This window comes from Pseudopipra pipra, chromosome 14, assembly GCF_036250125.1.
Source record: "Pseudopipra pipra isolate bDixPip1 chromosome 14, bDixPip1.hap1, whole genome shotgun sequence".
Taxonomy (NCBI): domain Eukaryota; kingdom Metazoa; phylum Chordata; class Aves; order Passeriformes; family Pipridae; genus Pseudopipra; species Pseudopipra pipra.
The window spans coordinates 8,567,552-8,584,584 of NC_087562.1; the positions used below are offsets into that span (position 1 = coordinate 8,567,552).

The 17,033-nt window shown below is 66.3% G+C and overlaps 4 protein-coding genes across 11 annotated transcripts; 3 read left to right on the forward strand and 1 right to left on the reverse strand.

Annotated features, from left to right (window-relative positions):
* The first annotated feature begins 67 nt into the window (after positions 1-67).
* MC1R (melanocortin 1 receptor) lies at positions 68-2,971 on the forward strand. The gene has a single exon (XM_064671106.1). The coding sequence runs from the start codon at positions 1,825-1,827 to the stop codon at positions 2,767-2,769; it is 945 nt and encodes a 314-aa protein (XP_064527176.1). The 5' UTR covers positions 68-1,824; the 3' UTR covers positions 2,770-2,971.
* Positions 2,972-3,563: 592 nt separating this feature from the next.
* Positions 3,564-7,020, forward strand: TUBB3 (tubulin beta 3 class III). Its single transcript, XM_064671083.1, has 4 exons — positions 3,564-3,775; positions 4,383-4,491; positions 5,305-5,415; positions 5,718-7,020. The coding sequence occupies exons 1-4, from the start codon at positions 3,719-3,721 to the stop codon at positions 6,791-6,793; spliced, it is 1,353 nt and encodes a 450-aa protein (XP_064527153.1). The 5' UTR covers positions 3,564-3,718; the 3' UTR covers positions 6,794-7,020.
* Positions 7,021-7,848: 828 nt separating this feature from the next.
* DEF8 (differentially expressed in FDCP 8 homolog) lies at positions 7,849-12,815 on the forward strand. 4 transcript variants are annotated; one of them, XM_064671091.1, is made up of 12 exons: positions 7,849-7,929; positions 8,692-8,807; positions 8,910-8,992; positions 9,074-9,223; positions 9,452-9,593; positions 9,666-9,830; positions 10,389-10,516; positions 10,887-11,000; positions 11,575-11,655; positions 11,755-11,895; positions 11,984-12,093; positions 12,171-12,815. In XM_064671091.1, the coding sequence occupies exons 2-12, from the start codon at positions 8,702-8,704 to the stop codon at positions 12,271-12,273; spliced, it is 1,323 nt and encodes a 440-aa protein (XP_064527161.1). In that variant the 5' UTR covers positions 7,849-7,929; positions 8,692-8,701; the 3' UTR covers positions 12,274-12,815. The 4 variants fall into 4 exon arrangements, with proteins under 4 accessions (XP_064527161.1, XP_064527162.1, XP_064527160.1 ...); XM_064671092.1 differs by having other exon boundaries at positions 7,912-7,929; positions 8,689-8,807; XM_064671090.1 differs by lacking the exon at positions 7,849-7,929 and having other exon boundaries at positions 8,169-8,807; positions 9,104-9,223.
* A 326-nt stretch (positions 12,816-13,141) lies between these two features.
* On the reverse strand, positions 13,142-16,750 carry DBNDD1 (dysbindin domain containing 1). 5 transcript variants are annotated; one of them, XM_064671110.1, is made up of 5 exons: positions 16,630-16,750; positions 15,434-15,549; positions 14,342-14,488; positions 13,753-13,893; positions 13,142-13,663 (listed from the first exon to the last, which is right to left on the reverse strand). In XM_064671110.1, the coding sequence occupies exons 2-5, from the start codon at positions 15,480-15,482 to the stop codon at positions 13,494-13,496; spliced, it is 507 nt and encodes a 168-aa protein (XP_064527180.1). In that variant the 5' UTR covers positions 15,483-15,549; positions 16,630-16,750; the 3' UTR covers positions 13,142-13,493. The 5 variants fall into 5 exon arrangements, with proteins under 5 accessions (XP_064527180.1, XP_064527178.1, XP_064527179.1 ...); XM_064671108.1 differs by having other exon boundaries at positions 14,342-14,503; XM_064671109.1 differs by having other exon boundaries at positions 14,342-14,503; positions 15,434-15,545; positions 16,630-16,733.
* Between the last annotated feature and the right edge of the window lie 283 nt (positions 16,751-17,033).

Consider the following 17,033-nt stretch of genomic DNA (forward strand, 5'->3'; position numbering starts at 1 on the left):
GAGGGCGGCTGAATCCCTGGGATGGCCCTGTCCAGGGAGGGGGATTGAATCCACAGGGATGAGCCCTGTCCAGGGAGGGGAGCTGCCTCCCTGGGCCTCTCTCCTCTCTCAACAGGGGACAAGGACTATCTGAGCATGTCCGAGCTAATCGGCAGCAGCTGTCCCTTGTCCCCATGGCAGCTTTAGTCCCCTTCTGGCCTCTTCCACACACAATTCCCATCCCATTCCCCTCCCCGTTCTTCTGGCTATTGTCCTTAATTCCCAGAGGGGTTTCTTTGCCCTCTCCTCCAGCTCCTTTGTGCTTCCTGCAGCTTCCTTCCCTCCACAAAACATTCTGCACCCTCTCACCACACTGACCCTTCCAAAGGTCTTGGAGTGCCCTATGCCACTAGAATTGTGCACTGATCAGCTTTTCCAGCTTTTTAATTGTGTTTGTAGCAGAAATCATCCCCCCTCTTTGTTTCTCCATCCTTTATTTCCCCACCTTCACCTTGTAGAGCCAGGTTTGAGGTCAGCCACACTCAAACCTTAACTCATCTTTGTTCCCACAAAGCTTTTTCCTTTTTTTTGCCGAGTAATGGTGAATATGTGGATTAAGTCCTTGTTTCTGCTGTGTTGTCTCCCTAGGGGATGGAGCCAGGGTAGGTTGGCTGGGTGCAAACCCCAGATCTCAAGCCAGCCCATCGCAGCTCTGTTCCCCACTGGCACATGCAAATCCCATGGTGTCCTAATCCCTGTAGCTTGGCACTGTGGCAGCACAGGACCCCATTCCCAATGTATCCAGCTGAACCATTTTCATCCATGCCGGAGGGAAGGGCTTCCCAACGGAAGTGGATAACCGTGGGATCAGCCTTTCATGAAGCTGTGAATGGCTCTTTGGCAGCTGAGCAGCTCCAGGCATCAACACGGACCCAAGGCACATGATGGTCAGATGGGGTCTGTGTCCCCGCCTGCCTGGGATCCCTGTGGCACCAGGCTCTGCAGTGTCCCATTTAATCATGTCTTTGACGATTCATATCAGATCCCATGCCTGCCCCATGGCGAAACACCTTCCCCGGGGCTCTGGGGCTGGGACCCCTCCCAGTTCCAATGTGTGGGGCAGCTTTGTTCCTGCAGTGGGCAGGGTCTCATGGGGGTCCCCAGGGTGTGTGGACACCCCAGGGTGTATGGATGACCCCCAGGGCACATGAACCCCTGTAGGACATACAGGCCTGCAGGGCACATGGGACCCCTCAAGTCACACAGTCCCCCAGAGTGCCTCCAGCATATCTAGGACCCCAGGACATATGGAGACTCGAGGTGCCTCGTCCCCCCAGGGCACAGAGGACCTCTATGGCACACAACCCCCCACAGTGCATGACCCCAGGGATGCATGGACCCTCCCAGGGCATTTATGACTCCTGGGCACATGGTGACCCCAAGCAGTCACGTCCACCAGGGCCATCCTGGAGGTCTGGCAGCCCTGGCCTTGGCAGTGGCCCCACTCGCTGCCAGGGTGCCACCGTCATGCAGATACCCACCCTCCTCGGGAGGAGGAGCCACGAGAGTCGGCTTTAAAATGGGGTAGAGAAAGGGCCCTTTCTTCCCAGCACCCTGGGCCGGCGGGCGTAGGACGTGGGGCAGCGCTGGCACAGAGAGTGGCTGCCACGCTGGGGGGTCCCGGCGGGCACGCGACACCCTCGGCACACCCCACACCTCCCATCCCCAGTTCCTCTGTGTCCCCTCGGCCTTGCCGCCGGGCGCCACAGGAGCACTGGCGGGGCACAACAGGGGCTCGAGGGGTGTGTGGGTGCCACAGGGTGCCCCGGGGCTGAGGCAGGGGCCATGTCGACACTGGCCCCCCTGCGTCTGCTGCGCGAGCCCTGGAACGCCAGCGAGGGCAACCAGAGCAACACCACAGTCGGAGCCAGCAGCGGCTGGTGCCAGGGGCTGGACATTCCCAATGAGCTGTTTCTGGCACTTGGGCTGGTGAGCCTGGTGGAGAACCTGCTGGTAGTGGCTGCCATCCTGAAGAACAGAAACCTGCACTCACCCACCTACTACTTCATCTGCTGCCTGGCGGTGTCTGACATGCTGGTGAGCATCAGCAACCTGGCGGAGATGCTCTTCATGCTGCTGCTGGAGCACGGGGTGCTGGTGATGCGCCCCAGCATTGTCCGCCACATGGACAACGTCATCGACATGCTCATCTGCAGCTCTGTTGTGTCCTCCCTCTCCTTCCTGGGGGTCATCGCTGTTGACCGCTACATCACCATCTTCTACGCCCTGCGCTACCACAGCATCATGACGCTGCAGAGGGCTGTGGTGACCATGGCCAGCATCTGGCTGGCCAGCACCGTCTCCAGCACCGTCCTCATCACCTACTACCACAGCAACACCATCCTCCTCTGCCTCATCAGCTTCTTCCTCTTCATGCTGATCCTCATGCTGGTGCTCTACATACACATGTTTGCCCTGGCCCGCCACCACCTCCACAGCATCTCCAGCCAGCAGAAGCCTCCCACTGCCCACCACGGTGGCAGCCTGAAGGGCGCTGTCACCCTCACCATCCTCCTGGGGGTCTTCTTCATCTGCTGGGGGCCCTTCTTCTTCCACCTCATCCTTATTGTCATCTGCCCCACCAACCCCTTCTGCACCTGCTTCTTCAGTTACTTCAACCTCTTTCTCATCCTCATCATCTGTAACTCGGTGATTGATCCCCTCATCTATGCCTTCCGGAGCCAAGAGCTCCGACGGACGCTGCGGGAGGTGGTGACGTGCTCCTGGTAGGCAGCGGGACGCGGTACCGGCACGGCCATCCCTGCCCCGAAACGGACGGATAGATGGACTGGTGAATGGATGGGATGAGCCGCGGGATGCCCCCGTCCGGGCTCGCAGCTCGCGGTTCCCAATAAAGGCTCTTTGCAGTGACGCTGTGGCTGGCATCGGGCAGCCCCGGGCAGCCCCGAGGGGGACGGCCCCTCCCTGCCTATTCCCGGCTCAGTTGCTCCCAGTGGGGACCGGCTGGGACCGGGAGGAACCGGCAGGGCGGCGGGAGGCTGGTTTCCACGCGGGGGGCGGCCGTGGCCGCCCCCGGACAAAGGGCCCATCCCTGTCGTCTTTGTTCTCGGGCCGCGCCCGCCACCGCCCACCCCGGCACCGGCACCGGCCCTGTCCCCGATGCCGCGGGGGCTCCCGGCGACCCGACCACCCGGGTTGGTCTCTCCGTGTCTTGTCCCTATCTCCCCGTTATGGGACGCTGTTTGGGGGGTGTCCCGTGTGCATGTCCCCTCCGCCCCGCCGCCGCCGCTGCCGCCGCCGCCGCCCCAGGATGCTCCCGACGATGCTGCGCGGTCCCGGGATGCCCCCATGGGTCCCGGGGTGTCCCCGTTCCCGGTGGGTGCAGGGGGTGCCCCCTGGCCGTGCCCCCCGCGGCTGCCGGGGCTCCCCGCTCCGCCGCGGCGTGGCGTGGCCGTGGGCGTGGCCGTGGGCGTGGCCGGGCGGGGCGGCCCGGGCGGTGCCGGTGCCGCAGGGCTGTTGCAGCGCTGCGGCGGCCGCCGCTGATTGGCTGCGGACGGCGGTGACGTCAGCGGCCGGCTCGGTGCGGCGGCGGGCGCCTATAAAGGCGGTGGCGGCGGCGGGTCCGCCCCCCGCGCTCCCGGTGCCGCTCTGCTCCGGTGCCGCTCCGCTCCCGGCCCCTGCCCGCTCCCGTCCCGCTCCGCTCCGGCCCGGCTGCACCATGAGGGAGATCGTCCACATCCAGGCGGGGCAATGCGGCAACCAGATCGGCGCCAAGGTAACGGCGGCGCCGCCCCGCCCCGCCCGCCGCGGCGGAGCCGGGCGGCGGACAAAGACCGGCTCGCCCTCCCCTTCCCTGCCCTCCCCCCGCTCCCGCCGCACCGGGAGGACAAAGCGCCCCGCCCCCTCCCGCGCCCCCCGCCCCCCGCCTTTGTCCGTCAGCACCGCGGACAGCGCCCTCCCGGAGCCGCGCCCCACCCGGGGCTTGGGGGGTCCCGGTGCCTCTGCCCCGCCCTGACTGGGGATTGGGGGTTCCCGGTGCCACTCACCCTGCTGAGCCCCTCCCGGGGTTTGGATGGTGCTGGTGCACCCCCTCCTGCTCTGCCTTGGCCAGGGTTTGGGGGTCTCAATGCCCCTGCCACACCCTGACCAGGGCTTGGGGAATCCCAGTGTCCCCCGCCCCGCTGAGCCCTGACCAGAGTTTGGGGGATCCTAATGCCCCTCCCACACCCTGCTCAGGGATTTGGGTGTTTGTGGCGTCCCAGTGTCCACTGCTCTGCCCAGTCCTGGCCAGGGATGGGGGGATCCCGCTGCTCCCTGCCTTGCCCGGGGTTTTGAGGGTGTCTCAGTGTACCCCACCCTGCTGAGCCCCCTGTCCTTCCCAGTTCTGGGAGGTGATCAGCGATGAACATGGCATCGACCCCAGTGGCAACTACGTGGGGGACTCGGACCTGCAGCTCGAGCGCATCAGCGTCTACTACAATGAGGCCTCTTGTAAGCGACCCCCCCCCAGCACCTCCCTGGAAGGGCAGCCTGGGACCCCCACCCTGGGCTGCAGAGGGGCACCCCAGTCTGACCCCCCAGTGCAGCAGGAACTGGGACTGTTGGGGCAGGGAGGGGGAGGAGATAGAGGTACCCACCCCATGGAGGTCTAGGAGGGCACTCACCCCGTGAGACCCTGTGGTTTGCAGGGTTGTAGGGGGGGAGTCATGTGCACCCAGTTCCATGGAACCCTGTGGTTTGGGAGGGGAACAAGATGTACACCCACCCCATTGGACCCTGTGATTTGTGGGGTGGGGACACACACAACACCTTTACCCCAGCCCTGTCAGACCCTGCTGCACACCCACCTCATCAGACCCTGTGGTTTGGGGGAGGCAGGGTGCACATGTGCATGCAGCCCCATAGAACTTTGTGATTTGGGGGGGAGCATAATATATGCACACATCCCTGTGGGACCCTGTGGTGTGGGGGGGGCCATGACATGTGCACACAGCCCCATGAGACCCTGTGGTTTGGAGGGAGGGCAACACTTGCACCTATCTTGTAGGACCCTGTTGTGTGGGGGGAGATATGACATGACATGTGCTCCCACCCCAGGGGGCTGGGGGCCGGGGGGGGCAGACATGTGACCCTGTGCTTTGGGTGGGGCTTGAGACATGCATCCACTCCATGAGACCCTGTGATTTGTGGGGGGACACAATCTGTGTGCCCAGCCCCATGGGACCCCACAGGGTGCTGGGAGACACCCCTGGGGGTTGGGGTGGGGCGGCAGCAGGTACCGTCCCTTCACGGGGTCTCTCTCAGCTCACAAGTATGTGCCTCGTGCCATCCTGGTGGACCTGGAGCCAGGGACGATGGACAGCGTGCGCTCAGGTGCCTTTGGCCACCTCTTCCGCCCAGACAACTTCATCTTTGGTAGGTCCCTGAGGAGGGAGGAGGACACTGCCCCCCGTGTCCCCTCCAGTCCCCTGAGTCCCCTGCCCCGCCCGATCTGTTGCCATCCCTGGGGCATTCAGCAGGCACTCCCCTCCCACGCCGCAGGGCCTGGCACCTCCGGCACACTGCCAAACCTCTGCGGTTCCCACTTCCCACCCCACCCCGGCGTCAGATCTCCCAGTGCTGCCGGCGGCAGCACCCGGTCCCAGCCCGGATCCCCTCCCCGGAGCCCTCTGGCGAGGGCGTGGGGAGCCAATGGCAATCGGAGCCTCTTTTCCCAGGGCAGAGCGGTGCCGGGAACAACTGGGCAAAGGGGCACTACACGGAGGGGGCCGAGCTCGTGGACTCCGTGCTGGATGTGGTGCGGAAGGAGTGCGAGAACTGCGACTGCCTGCAGGGCTTCCAGCTGACCCACTCGCTGGGTGGGGGCACAGGCTCGGGCATGGGCACCCTGCTCATCAGCAAGGTGCGGGAGGAGTACCCCGACCGCATCATGAACACCTTCAGCGTGGTGCCGTCCCCCAAGGTGTCGGACACGGTGGTGGAGCCCTACAATGCCACGCTCTCCATCCACCAGCTGGTGGAGAACACGGATGAGACCTACTGCATCGACAATGAGGCGCTCTACGACATCTGCTTCCGCACCCTCAAACTGGCCACCCCCACCTATGGTGACCTGAACCACCTCGTTTCAGCTACCATGAGCGGTGTCACCACCTCCCTGCGCTTCCCTGGCCAGCTCAACGCTGACCTCCGCAAGCTGGCTGTCAACATGGTGCCCTTCCCGCGTCTCCACTTCTTCATGCCGGGCTTCGCCCCTCTGACAGCACGCGGCAGCCAGCAGTACCGTGCCCTCACCGTGCCCGAGCTCACCCAGCAGATGTTCGATGCCAAGAACATGATGGCTGCCTGCGACCCCCGCCATGGCCGCTACCTCACCGTGGCCACTGTCTTCCGTGGCCGCATGTCCATGAAGGAGGTGGACGAGCAGATGCTGGCCATCCAGAGCAAGAACAGCTCCTACTTTGTAGAGTGGATCCCCAACAATGTCAAGGTGGCTGTGTGCGACATCCCACCGCGGGGGCTGAAGATGTCCTCCACCTTCATCGGGAACAGCACAGCCATCCAGGAGCTCTTCAAGCGCATCTCAGAGCAGTTCACAGCCATGTTCCGCCGCAAAGCCTTCCTACACTGGTACACAGGTGAGGGCATGGACGAGATGGAGTTCACCGAGGCCGAGAGCAACATGAATGACCTGGTGTCTGAGTACCAGCAGTACCAGGATGCCACAGCTGAGGAGGAGGGAGAGATGTATGAGGACGACGAGGAGGAGTCGGAGGCACAGGGTGCCAAGTGATGCCTGATGCCACCCCCCGACGCTGCCCGCGGCCCCCCTGGCTTCGCGCTGCTGCACCCCCCGGGTGGTGCCCCCCCTGCCGTCCCCTCAGTGTGTCCTGCCTCCCTGCCCCCCTGAGCCAGCTCGGCTCCCCACCCCTCCGTCCCACCTCCCCCTCTTTTCGTTTTTTACTGGTTCGTGTCTATTATTTTTTTTGAATACTTAATAAATTTATTGCTGTCCAGGTACTACCTGTCTGTACTCCTGGGAAGGGGGACAGAGGACACCCCCACTGCTCAGTCCCCTCAGCCATTCCCACAGGAGGGGGGTGGTTGGGGAACCCCCCATACCTAAGCCATGACAATGCCCCTGTGTCCACCTGTGTCAGCCCATGGGCACCCCCGGGTTGTGCACTGCCCCCCACCTTCCTGCCCCACAGGTTCAACCTCCCAAGATCTGGGGGTGAAGGTACCACCGAGGAGGATGGTGCCTTTGTTCCCACTGTCACCTTTCTCCATGATGGGAGGGAGTGGAGGGTGGCAGCTGCCTCCCTGTGCCAGGATAGAGTTGGTTCTTTGTCCCCCAAGCTGTGGTGGGGGTGCAGACCCCAGGGTGCTCCCACAGGGAGCATGTGCCCAGTTGTGAGAGATCTGAGGCACCCCCAGACCTGAGCCCCCTGGCTCTGAGGACCACCAGATGATGGGGCTGGGGGCTATAGGGACAAAGGGCTCTGTGAATGGAGGCTGTAGGGACAAGAGATGATGGGGCTGGGGGCTGGGGGGATGGAAGCTGTAGGGATGGGTACAATGGGGCTGGAGGTTTCAGGGAGATCTAAAAGGGATAGTGCAGATGTCGCTGTAGGGATGGGAACAGCGGGGCTGGGGAGTGTGGGGCTGGGGACAGTGTAGGTGTCACTGTGGGGCTGGGCACAGCGCGGGTGTCGCCGTGGGAGTGGGGGCTGTAGGGGCGGGCACAGAGCGGGTCCGGCGCGGCCCCGCCCGGACGGGCGCGGTGCCGCTTGGTCCGCCGGCCGGCAGGGGGCAGCAGCGCGGCAGGGCGGGGCCATAGGTGGGCGGGGAGCTCTGTGGGCGTGGCCACGGCGGGGCGGGGCGATCCTATCGGGGCGGAGCGCGCGGGCAGGCGCGGCTGCGCGCGCGGTGAGCGGGGAAGGGGCGCTGCCCCCTGGCGGGCGGGCGGGGGTGCGCGGGGGCTCCGCGGGGCGCGGGGTCGGGGGGGGGACAGCGCGGGGACAGCGCGGGGACAGCGCGGGGACAGCGGGGGGCCGGGGACGGTGCGGATACGGAGTGACCGTCGGCCGAGGCGGGCGGTGGCGGCGGGGCAGGGCGGGGGCACGGGCGTGGGAAGCGGAGGAACGGGTCTGTCCGCGGGGACGGGGTGTTGATGCCAGAAGCGGGGTGTCGGTGACGGTCCTGGGGTGTCAGTGCTGGTGACAGGGTGTCGGTGCCGTTGTCGGTGCCAGTGCCGGGCTATCGGTGGGTGTCAGTGCCGGTGAGGAGATGTCGGTGCTGGGGTATCAGTGACGGTGCTGGTGACAGTGTGTTGGTGCCGGTGAGGGGCGTCGGTGCCCGTGACGATGTGTCGGTGCCAGTGCCAGGGTATCAGTGCCGGTGACATGGTGTTGGTGACGATGTCAGTGCTGGTGCTGGGATGCCAGTGCTAGTGACAGGATGTTGGTGACAGCGTTGGGGCCGTTGAGGCAGTATCGGTGCCTGTGATGGGGTGATTGTGATGGTGCCAGGGTGTGGGTGCTGGTGTTAGGGTGCAAGTGCCTGTGAGAGGGTGATGGTGTTGGGGTGTCAGTGCCGGGGTGTCAGTGACAGTGTTGGTGCCGGTGCTGGTGGGGTGTGGCTGAGGTGGGGGGCTGGTGCCAGTGTCACCCTGACACTGTCCCCCAGCAGGACGGTAACAATGGCGTCGGACGAGCGGCTGGCCCGCTTCCGCCAGGCCCACCTCAACCCCTTCAACAAGACCCCCGAGCAGCCAGAGCGCCCTGAAGGAGAATCCCCTGTCCCAGGTGGGTGCTGACTCACTGGGGTGGGTAGCGGGGCCCAGCCCCACCATGGTATCCCCCTATTCCGGGGTGTGCTCAGCCCCCCCATGGTACCCCACTTCGCAGCCCAGCAGCCGGATCCCACCCCAGGGGACCCTGAGGGCGCCCTGGACCTGGGGCTGGCCGAGGACCACTTCTCCCGCCCTGTGGTGAGTGGGGTGGGCACTGTGGGGATGGGGAGGGTTTGGGGAGCTCAGCTCACCCTCCGCCTCCTCTGGTGGTGGCTACAGGGGCTGATCCTGGCATCGGACGTGCCACAGCTGCGCCGGGCCATTGAGGAGTGCAAGCGGGTGATCCTGGCACTGCCCGAGCACTCGGAGAGGCAGAAGGATGCCGTGGTCCGGCTCATCCATCTCCGCCTCAAGCTGCAGGAGCTGAAGGTGGGACTGGGACTAGGCCTGGGGGGGCCTCCATTGCTGGGGACCCATGCTGATCCCCCTATCCCTGGAAGTGCTCCAGGCCAGATTGAATGGGGCTTGGAGCAACCTGGTCTAGGGGAAGGTGTCCTTGCCCATGGCAGGGGGGGACTGAATGGGCTTTGAGATCCCTTCCAACCCAAACCATTCCACAGTTATGTGATTCTCTGCCTCCCCCTTTCCACCCTGCAGGACCCCGGCGAGGACGAGCCCAACATCCGTGTGGTCCTGGAACATCGCTTCTACAAGGAGAAGAGCAAGAGCGTCAAGCAGATGTGTGACAAGTGCAGCACCATCATCTGGGGGCTCATCCAGACCTGGTACACCTGCACAGGTGGGTTTGGGACACCCCCTCTGTGTCCCTGTCCCCCTTATCCCTACACTGACATCCTCCCATGCCCCCCAGGCTGCTACTACCGGTGCCACAGCAAGTGCCTGCCGCTGGTGAGCCGGCCATGCGTGCGGGCCCAGGTGAGCCACCGCGCCGAGTACCAGCTCAGCATTTGCCCCGAGAGCGGGCTGGACAGCCAGGACTACCGCTGTGCCGAGTGCCGTGCCCCCATCTCTCTCCGTGAGCCCCCACACCACCAGAGGGGCTGGGGGCTGGATGGGGCTAGGGGGAGCTGGGGGCTCTTGGGGCTGGGGAGTGTGTGGGGTTGGAGAGAACTGGGGGGGCTGGACTGAGCTGGGGGCTCTGTGGGCCTGGGGGGAGCTGGAGGCTCTGTGGGACTGGGGGGTTGAGCTGAGGGGGCTGGAGGGGTTGAGGGGAACTAGGGACTCAGGGGGTTGGCTGGGGGTAGCTAGGGGCTCTGTGGGGCTGGGGGGAGCTGGGAGTTGTGTGGGGCTGGGCTCCCTTGGGGTCTCTGTGGAGCTGCGGGGAAGGGGGGGCCAGGGCTGCCTGGGGCCGAGGTGCTGTGGGGTGGGAGGTGTGTGAGGCTGGGGAGAGCTGAAAGTGGGGGCTCCGAGGGCTATGTGGGGCTGGGAGCCATAGGGAGCTGGAGAAGGTGACATTGTGGCCCCACCATGTCCCTGGGTGCTGGTGAGTGTCCCAGGGGCACACATGGTGTGGGACAAACAGGGAGCAGGGTGGTCCTGGTGCCAGCCCTGTGCCAGCCCCGTGCCACCGCAGGGGGGGTGCCCAGCGAGGCTCGACAGTGCGACTACACCGGCCTCTACTACTGCTCCAGCTGCCACTGGAACGACCTGGCTGTGGTGCCCGCCCGTGCCATCCACAACTGGGACTTCGAGCCCCGCAAGGTGTCCCTGGCAGAGGGTGGGGGCACCCCAGGGGGTCATGGGGCCATGGCTCTGGGTAGTGGTTACTTGGGGGGCCACGTCCCTGGTCGTGGGGGTCCCTGGGAGCTGCATCCATGGGTAGAGGTGACTTGGGGGGCTGTGTGCCTTATCATGGGGGTCCCTGGGGGCCATGTCCCTTGGTAGAGGTCACTTGGGAGGCCATGTCATGGGGACATGTCCTGACTATGGGGGTCCCTGGGTAGAGATCACTTGGGTTGGGCCATGTCCTCAGGGCTGTGTCCCTGCAATGGGTCCCTGCCAGGGGTCCCTGGAGTGGTGGTGGCAGGGCTGGTGGGTGCCGGGGGTGACGGTGCCCCGGTGGTGGTGGCAGGTGTCACGGTGCAGTATGAGGTACCTGGCACTGATGGTGTCACGGCCGGTGCTGAAGCTGCGGGAGATCAACCCACTGCTGTTCAACTACGTGGAGGAGCTGGTAGAGATTCGGGTGAGTGCTGGATCCAAGGGGACACCCCAAGGGGCAGGGGACACCCCACGGGGCTAGGGGTGAAACTGTGGAGGAAGCGTGGGGTGAGCAGGAGGTGGGGGGACCCTGGTGGCTCCCGCTGAGTCCCACAGAGGGAAAGCAAGGTGAGGTGGGGGGTTTGGGGCAGAGGATGCCCAGACTGCTACAGGGATGAACTTGACCCAGTTTGGTCTTGTCATGCTCCTATCTCCATCCCATCCCCATCCCATTCCCAACCCTGTCCCCGTCCTCATCCTGCTCCTGCCACTGCCCTTTTCCCTGTCTCGGTCCTATTCCTGTCCCATCCCTGTCCTCATTCCTGTTCCCATTCTTGTCCCCATTCCTGTACCTATTCCCATCCCACTCCCATCCCAATCCCCATTCCCATCGTGTCCCATTCCCACACCATCCCCATCTCATCCTCACCCCATCCCCATCCTGCTCCTGCTGCCACCCTTTTCCTGTCCTTGTCCCATCCCTGTCCGCACCCATCCCCATTTCTGTCCCCATTTTCATCCCATTCCCATCCCACCCCATCCTGCCTCGTGCCCCACAGAAGCTGCGCCAGGACATCCTGCTGATGAAGCCCTACTTCATCACCTGCAAGGAGGCGATGGAGGCGCGGCTGCTGCTGCAGGTCAGGCCCAGGAGTGCTGGGGGGCCACAGGGGGCCAGGACCAGGTGCATCGGTGACAGTCACACAACGGTGATAGTCACAGTGACCTGTCCTCCGCAGCTGCAGGACCGGCAGCACTTTGTGGAGAATGATGAGATGTACTCGCTGCAGGACCTGATTGACATCGAGGCCGGGCGCCTGGGCTGCTCCCTCACCGAGATCCACACACTCTTTGCCAAGCACATCAAGCTGGACTGCGAGGTAAGCCCATGCCATGGGGCAGAGCCAGGAGACCCCCATGGGGCTGGTGGGTGACTGGTGGGGTCACCATTGTCTCCTGCTCCCTCAGCGCTGCCAGGCCAAGGGATTCGTGTGTGAGCTGTGCCGGGAGGGTGACGTGCTCTTCCCCTTCGACAGCCACACCTCGGTCTGTGCCGACTGCTCTGCCGTGTTCCACAGGTACCAACACACCAGGGTGGGATGGGGGCACACGGGGGTGGCATGGGGGTGACGTGGCACTGTCCCCTCCCCTCCAGGGACTGCTACTATGACAATTCCACCACCTGTCCCCGGTGTGCCCGGCTGAGCCTGCGGAAGCAATCCCTGTTCCAAGACTCTGGCACGGAGGGAGAGCCCTGAGGAGGGTTTGACTTCATGGAGGGGCTCAGCCCCACAGCTGTTCCCCACCCACTACAGGACCCTGGGACAGACACAATCAGCTCCATGCCGGTTTGGGTACTGGGGTGGCCCTGGCTCTGGGACCCTCTGCCTGGGAACGGCAGTGCTGCCGGGGGCACAGCTGGACCCCAGCTGTTCCTGGGAAAATGGGGACCCCTGCCGGAGGAGCCGGGATCTGGTTAACTGGGATCCGGTTAAGGCGCCACAGCGGCTCCTGCCGTCCCTGTGTGGAACCGGGGTGCGGGCAGGGATGGGGTGCAGGCAGGGATCGGTGCTCCGTTATCGCGGGGCACTGGGTGCTGCCAGGAGGGCTAGCCCCGGGACCGGACAGAGCCCACACACACACACTACTGGGATCCGATCTCCCCCCAGCATCACCGTTAACGGGGCCGAACCCCAAGGAAGTTGCGGGGTAGGGGGGACCGGGCGCGGCGCGGGGCCGGTGTCTCCTCCTTCCCTCCCGGTGTTTCCTATAGCATTAACGAGCCTCTTTGCGCAACTCAGCATTCGTGTTTCTGCTTCGGGCCGGCGGCGGGGGGCAGCGGAGAGGCTGAAGCTCCCGCGGGGCGGAGCGAACACCGGGACCGACCCCGCACCGGGCCGGTCCCCGGTCCAGCGCCGCCCGGTGGGGTGGAGTTGCGTTGTGTGGCGTTATCGGGGATGTGCCGCGGTCACCGCCAGTCTCTCGCTCACCGGAAGGGGCTGCGACCGCGCTGTCTCGGCACTAGCCGACCCCCCCTCCCCCCGCGATGCTCCCGGGGTGTCCCGTGACCCCAACCCCTCCCGTTTGCCCCCCGACCACGGCGCAGACGGGCAGAGGCCAGCGGTGTGTCGGTCGGTCGGTTTTACCGGATCACAGCGCTGCTACATCAGAACCGGGCCGGCACCGGCCGCGCTCCGTCAGGCCGGGCTGGGCCGTTCGACCCGTCCCGTCCTGCCCCACCCGCCGCTCCCGGCAACCGGAGCCGTGCCGCCCCCGGGGCCCGGCGGGGCCGAACGGGTTCCCCCCACGAGGCCGCGGGTGACCGGCTGTGGGCGTCCCCAGTGCCTCCCCCCGCGGGGCTGTGGCCGTCTCTGCCCTCCGGGCGGGCTAACGGGAGTCCTGCGCCCGGGGACGGGCTCCATCGGTACCGACGGGGGCAGCACCGGCGTGTCCCGGTGTCCTCCAGCAGGTCCTGTCCCTACGGCTCCCGCGGGCGCTCGGCGGGCAGGAAGGCGTCCGGGGGTCCCGGGGGTCCCGACGGCAGCTCGGGGTCACTCAGGTGCTTCTTGTCGCGGCCCTGCTCCCGCGCGCGGGTCCAGGAGGGCGAGCGCAGGTACCCGGCCCGCGGCACCGGCGGCGGCTGCAGCCCTGCGGGACGGACGGGGTGGGCGGGCGGTCAGGAACGGGCCGGCACGGGCGGACAGAGTGGGACCGGCGCCCCCGGGCCCCCCGCTCACCGCCGGGAGTCTCTCCGGCTGCGTTCTCCTCGTCGGAGTCGGCGAAGACCTCGGCTAGCTCCTGGTCCGACATGTCCGTCAGCTCTGTCAGGTCCAGCAGGTCGAAGTGCACCTCCAGCGAGGACACGCTGCTCAGGGGCTCTGCGGGCACCGGGGGGGGGAGCTGGAGACCCACCACTATTGCCCACGGGGTGGGCGAGGGATGAAGGGGTCGGGGGTCTGGTGTTTGGGGGCCCAGGGAGCTGGGGGGGTGAGGAGCTTGGTGGGAGCCACAACTGGCTGGGGGCTGGCAGGGGACCCCAGGGACAGGAAGGGACCCCAGGGGCTGGCAGAGACCACAGGGACAGGCAGGGACCCCAGGGACTGGCAGGGGACCTGAGGGGCACGCAGGAGAGCCCAGGGGCTGGCAAAGGATGCCAGAGACAGGTAGGAGATCCCGGGAGCAGGCAGAGAGTGCTGTGGACAGGCAGGGAACCAGGGGCAGGCAGAGACCCCAGGGACAGGCAGGGACTCCAGGGGCTGGCAGGGGGTGTCAGGGACAGCATTGTCTCTGGGGACAAGCAGGGATCCCACACAGGGCCACACTCACGTCGACGCTCAGTGACCTGCAGCAGGCCAGCGCTGGGGATAGGGATGCCACCCTGCTCTTCTGGGGGGACTTGAGGGGTCTCCTGGGCTGGCCCGTGGGTGGGGGTCCCCGCTGGGCGCTCCAGGGCCAGCGGCTCCTTGCCGAGCTCTGCCACACCAGCACCTGCCACGTTGGTGACCGCAGCTCCCTCGGGGGCCCCCATGGGGTGCCCAGCTGAGGGGCCAGGGGGAGTGGGACCCCCGGGAGGGCCGGGGGACAGGCAGAGCTGCCCAGGATTCTCATGCCGGCAGCTGGCAGCCCCCACTCCCCGCCCCACGCCCCCTCCCCGCGCAGCCCCTTTGTGTCGGCGAGACAAAGCGCAGCCTGTGCCGGGGCCCGGACAAGGGCGGATTGTGCTGGGATTGTCACCGGGAAGAGCCAGTGGCACATGGTCATGGCACAGGGTCAAGGCAGCCGTGGCACATGGTCATGGCACAGGGTCATGGCACACAGTGGTAGCACAGCCCGTAGTTGTGGCACAAGGTGGTGGCACAGTAGTGCCTTGGGGCTCAGTGGGCACTGAAGTCAGGAGGAGCCTGTGTGCCCAGGGCAGCACCAGGGGACACACCACCCTGTCCCCTGTTTCCCCCCGAAGTAAGTGCTGGCTCCCTGGCACCATGTGCCACCACTGGGCCATGCTACCACCGGCCATGGTGCAGGGTGACACGGCACAGGGACGGGCATTGTCTCCCAGGATTCTGACAGCGGGGCAGGGACAGAGCCCCCCAGCCCAACAGGAAAAGGGACGTTATGGGGTGTTGGGTTCCTGCTCCTGGCACATGGAGCTGTGGGAGACCGGCAGAACAACAGACCCTGCTCCAACACGAGCTCTGCCACATCCTGACCCCCAGGGTGGGACTGCGCACCCCGTGCTGCTGGCACCTTCTCTCCAGCTGGGAAACTGGGTCCCCACCCCACCCCAGGGCTGGGAAGACCGCTCCCAGGGGGGACATGGGGGCTGCACGCTCCTACCACCCTAGCCCACACAGTGCCCAGCCTCGGTGTCACGGTAAGGAGCACAGATCCCCTGATCCCCACTATGCCTCCACCCACCAGGGCGCTGGTCCCGGCCGCGGAATTCCCCTCTGGCCTCTGCCTGCATGGTCCCGCTGCGCCACCGGCCGTGCCACCGGCCACACCACCCGCTCCGGCCTGGGCTCACCGGCTGCCTGGCGGGAGCGAGGATGGATCAAGGATCTCTCTCGCACACCGTGTGCTGACTCACGGCAACCGCAGAGCCGGGCAGCCACCGGCACTAGCACCCCATGGCACCGGGCACCCCACAGAACCTGCGGCCTGTCCCGGTGGCACTGTCCCCCCAAGGCCTGGTGCCCCCAGTGCTCCCGGTGCCACAGCCGGGGCTGCCCCACGCCGGCAGCCACGGCACAGCCATGTGCGGGGCACAGGCACAGGCGGGAGGGACAGGGGTGCAGGGGAGCCCTGGCACCGCCTCTGTCACCAGGTGCAGCCCCCCCTCGAACACCGGGGACCCCCCCAGCTCCACTGGCATGGCTACCTCCCTGTCCCTGAGCACCTCTGCACACAGACACTAGCACAGCTGTGGAGGGTGTCTGCTGGGCACCCCACTGCTGCCCATGTCCCCTGGGTACCCCACTGCTACCCCATGTCCTGTAAGCACCCTACTGCACCCTCAAGTCCTGTGAGCACCCCACTGCACCCCCACACCCTCCGGGCTCCCCACTGCTCTTCTACACCCCTGGCATCCCACTGTCCCCTCACATTACCTGGGCACCCCATTGCAACCCCAGGTCCCCAGTGCACCCCACTACTCCGTCTGACCTTCTGGACACTCTACCACACCTCCTGGGTACCCCACGGCACCCACGGGCACCCCACTGCACCCCTATATCCTGTGAGCATCCTAGTGCCCCTCATGTCCCCAGGGCAGTCCAGTGCTCCCTCAGACCCCCTGGACAGCACCTTGTATTCTGAGTACCCCTCTGTTCCCCCCCCCATCCCAGATTCTCCATGCACAGACCCCCCGTGTCCCGCCCAGGCTCCCCCACCCCACAGCCCCCCACCCCTGCAACCGGGCACCCTCAGCACGGCCCCATGCTCCCCTATGCCCCCCCAATGCCCCCCCCGGCACCCCCTCCCCTTGCACTCTCTCTCTTGCACTCCCGCCCTACATCTCCTTGTGCTCCCTCTGCACGCCCCGCGGGGCCCGGCCCGGTTCCACGGTGATGGGCGCTCCGGTCCGTGCCGCCTCCCCGGGCCCCCGCGCTCACCTGCGGTGGCGGCCGCTGCCGGAGCCGCCATGGGCCGGGTCCGGAGCCGGTGCCGGTGCTGGGCGGGGCGGGCCCGGTGCCAGCCCGCAGCCCGCACGGTCCTGTCCGCCGCGGCGGGGGCGGGGACACCGGGGCGGTGACACCGGGATGGGCGGTGACACCGGGATGGGCGGGAGGCAGGAGGGGGACAGGGGAGGGCGCGGGGGGGACCGGGGAGAGCGGGGGGGCACAGGGGACCAGGTGTGCCGCGGGAATCCCCAGGGTGCGGGAGCGGAGCCGGGGGACTCCAGCTGCAGGGGCAGCCCGGGGCGCGGAGGTGGGGGCAGGGGTGGACGGGACTGTGCCGGGCACAGCGGGACCCCCCCGATCCGCCCGGTCCCCCTGATTCCCCCGAACTCCCCCGA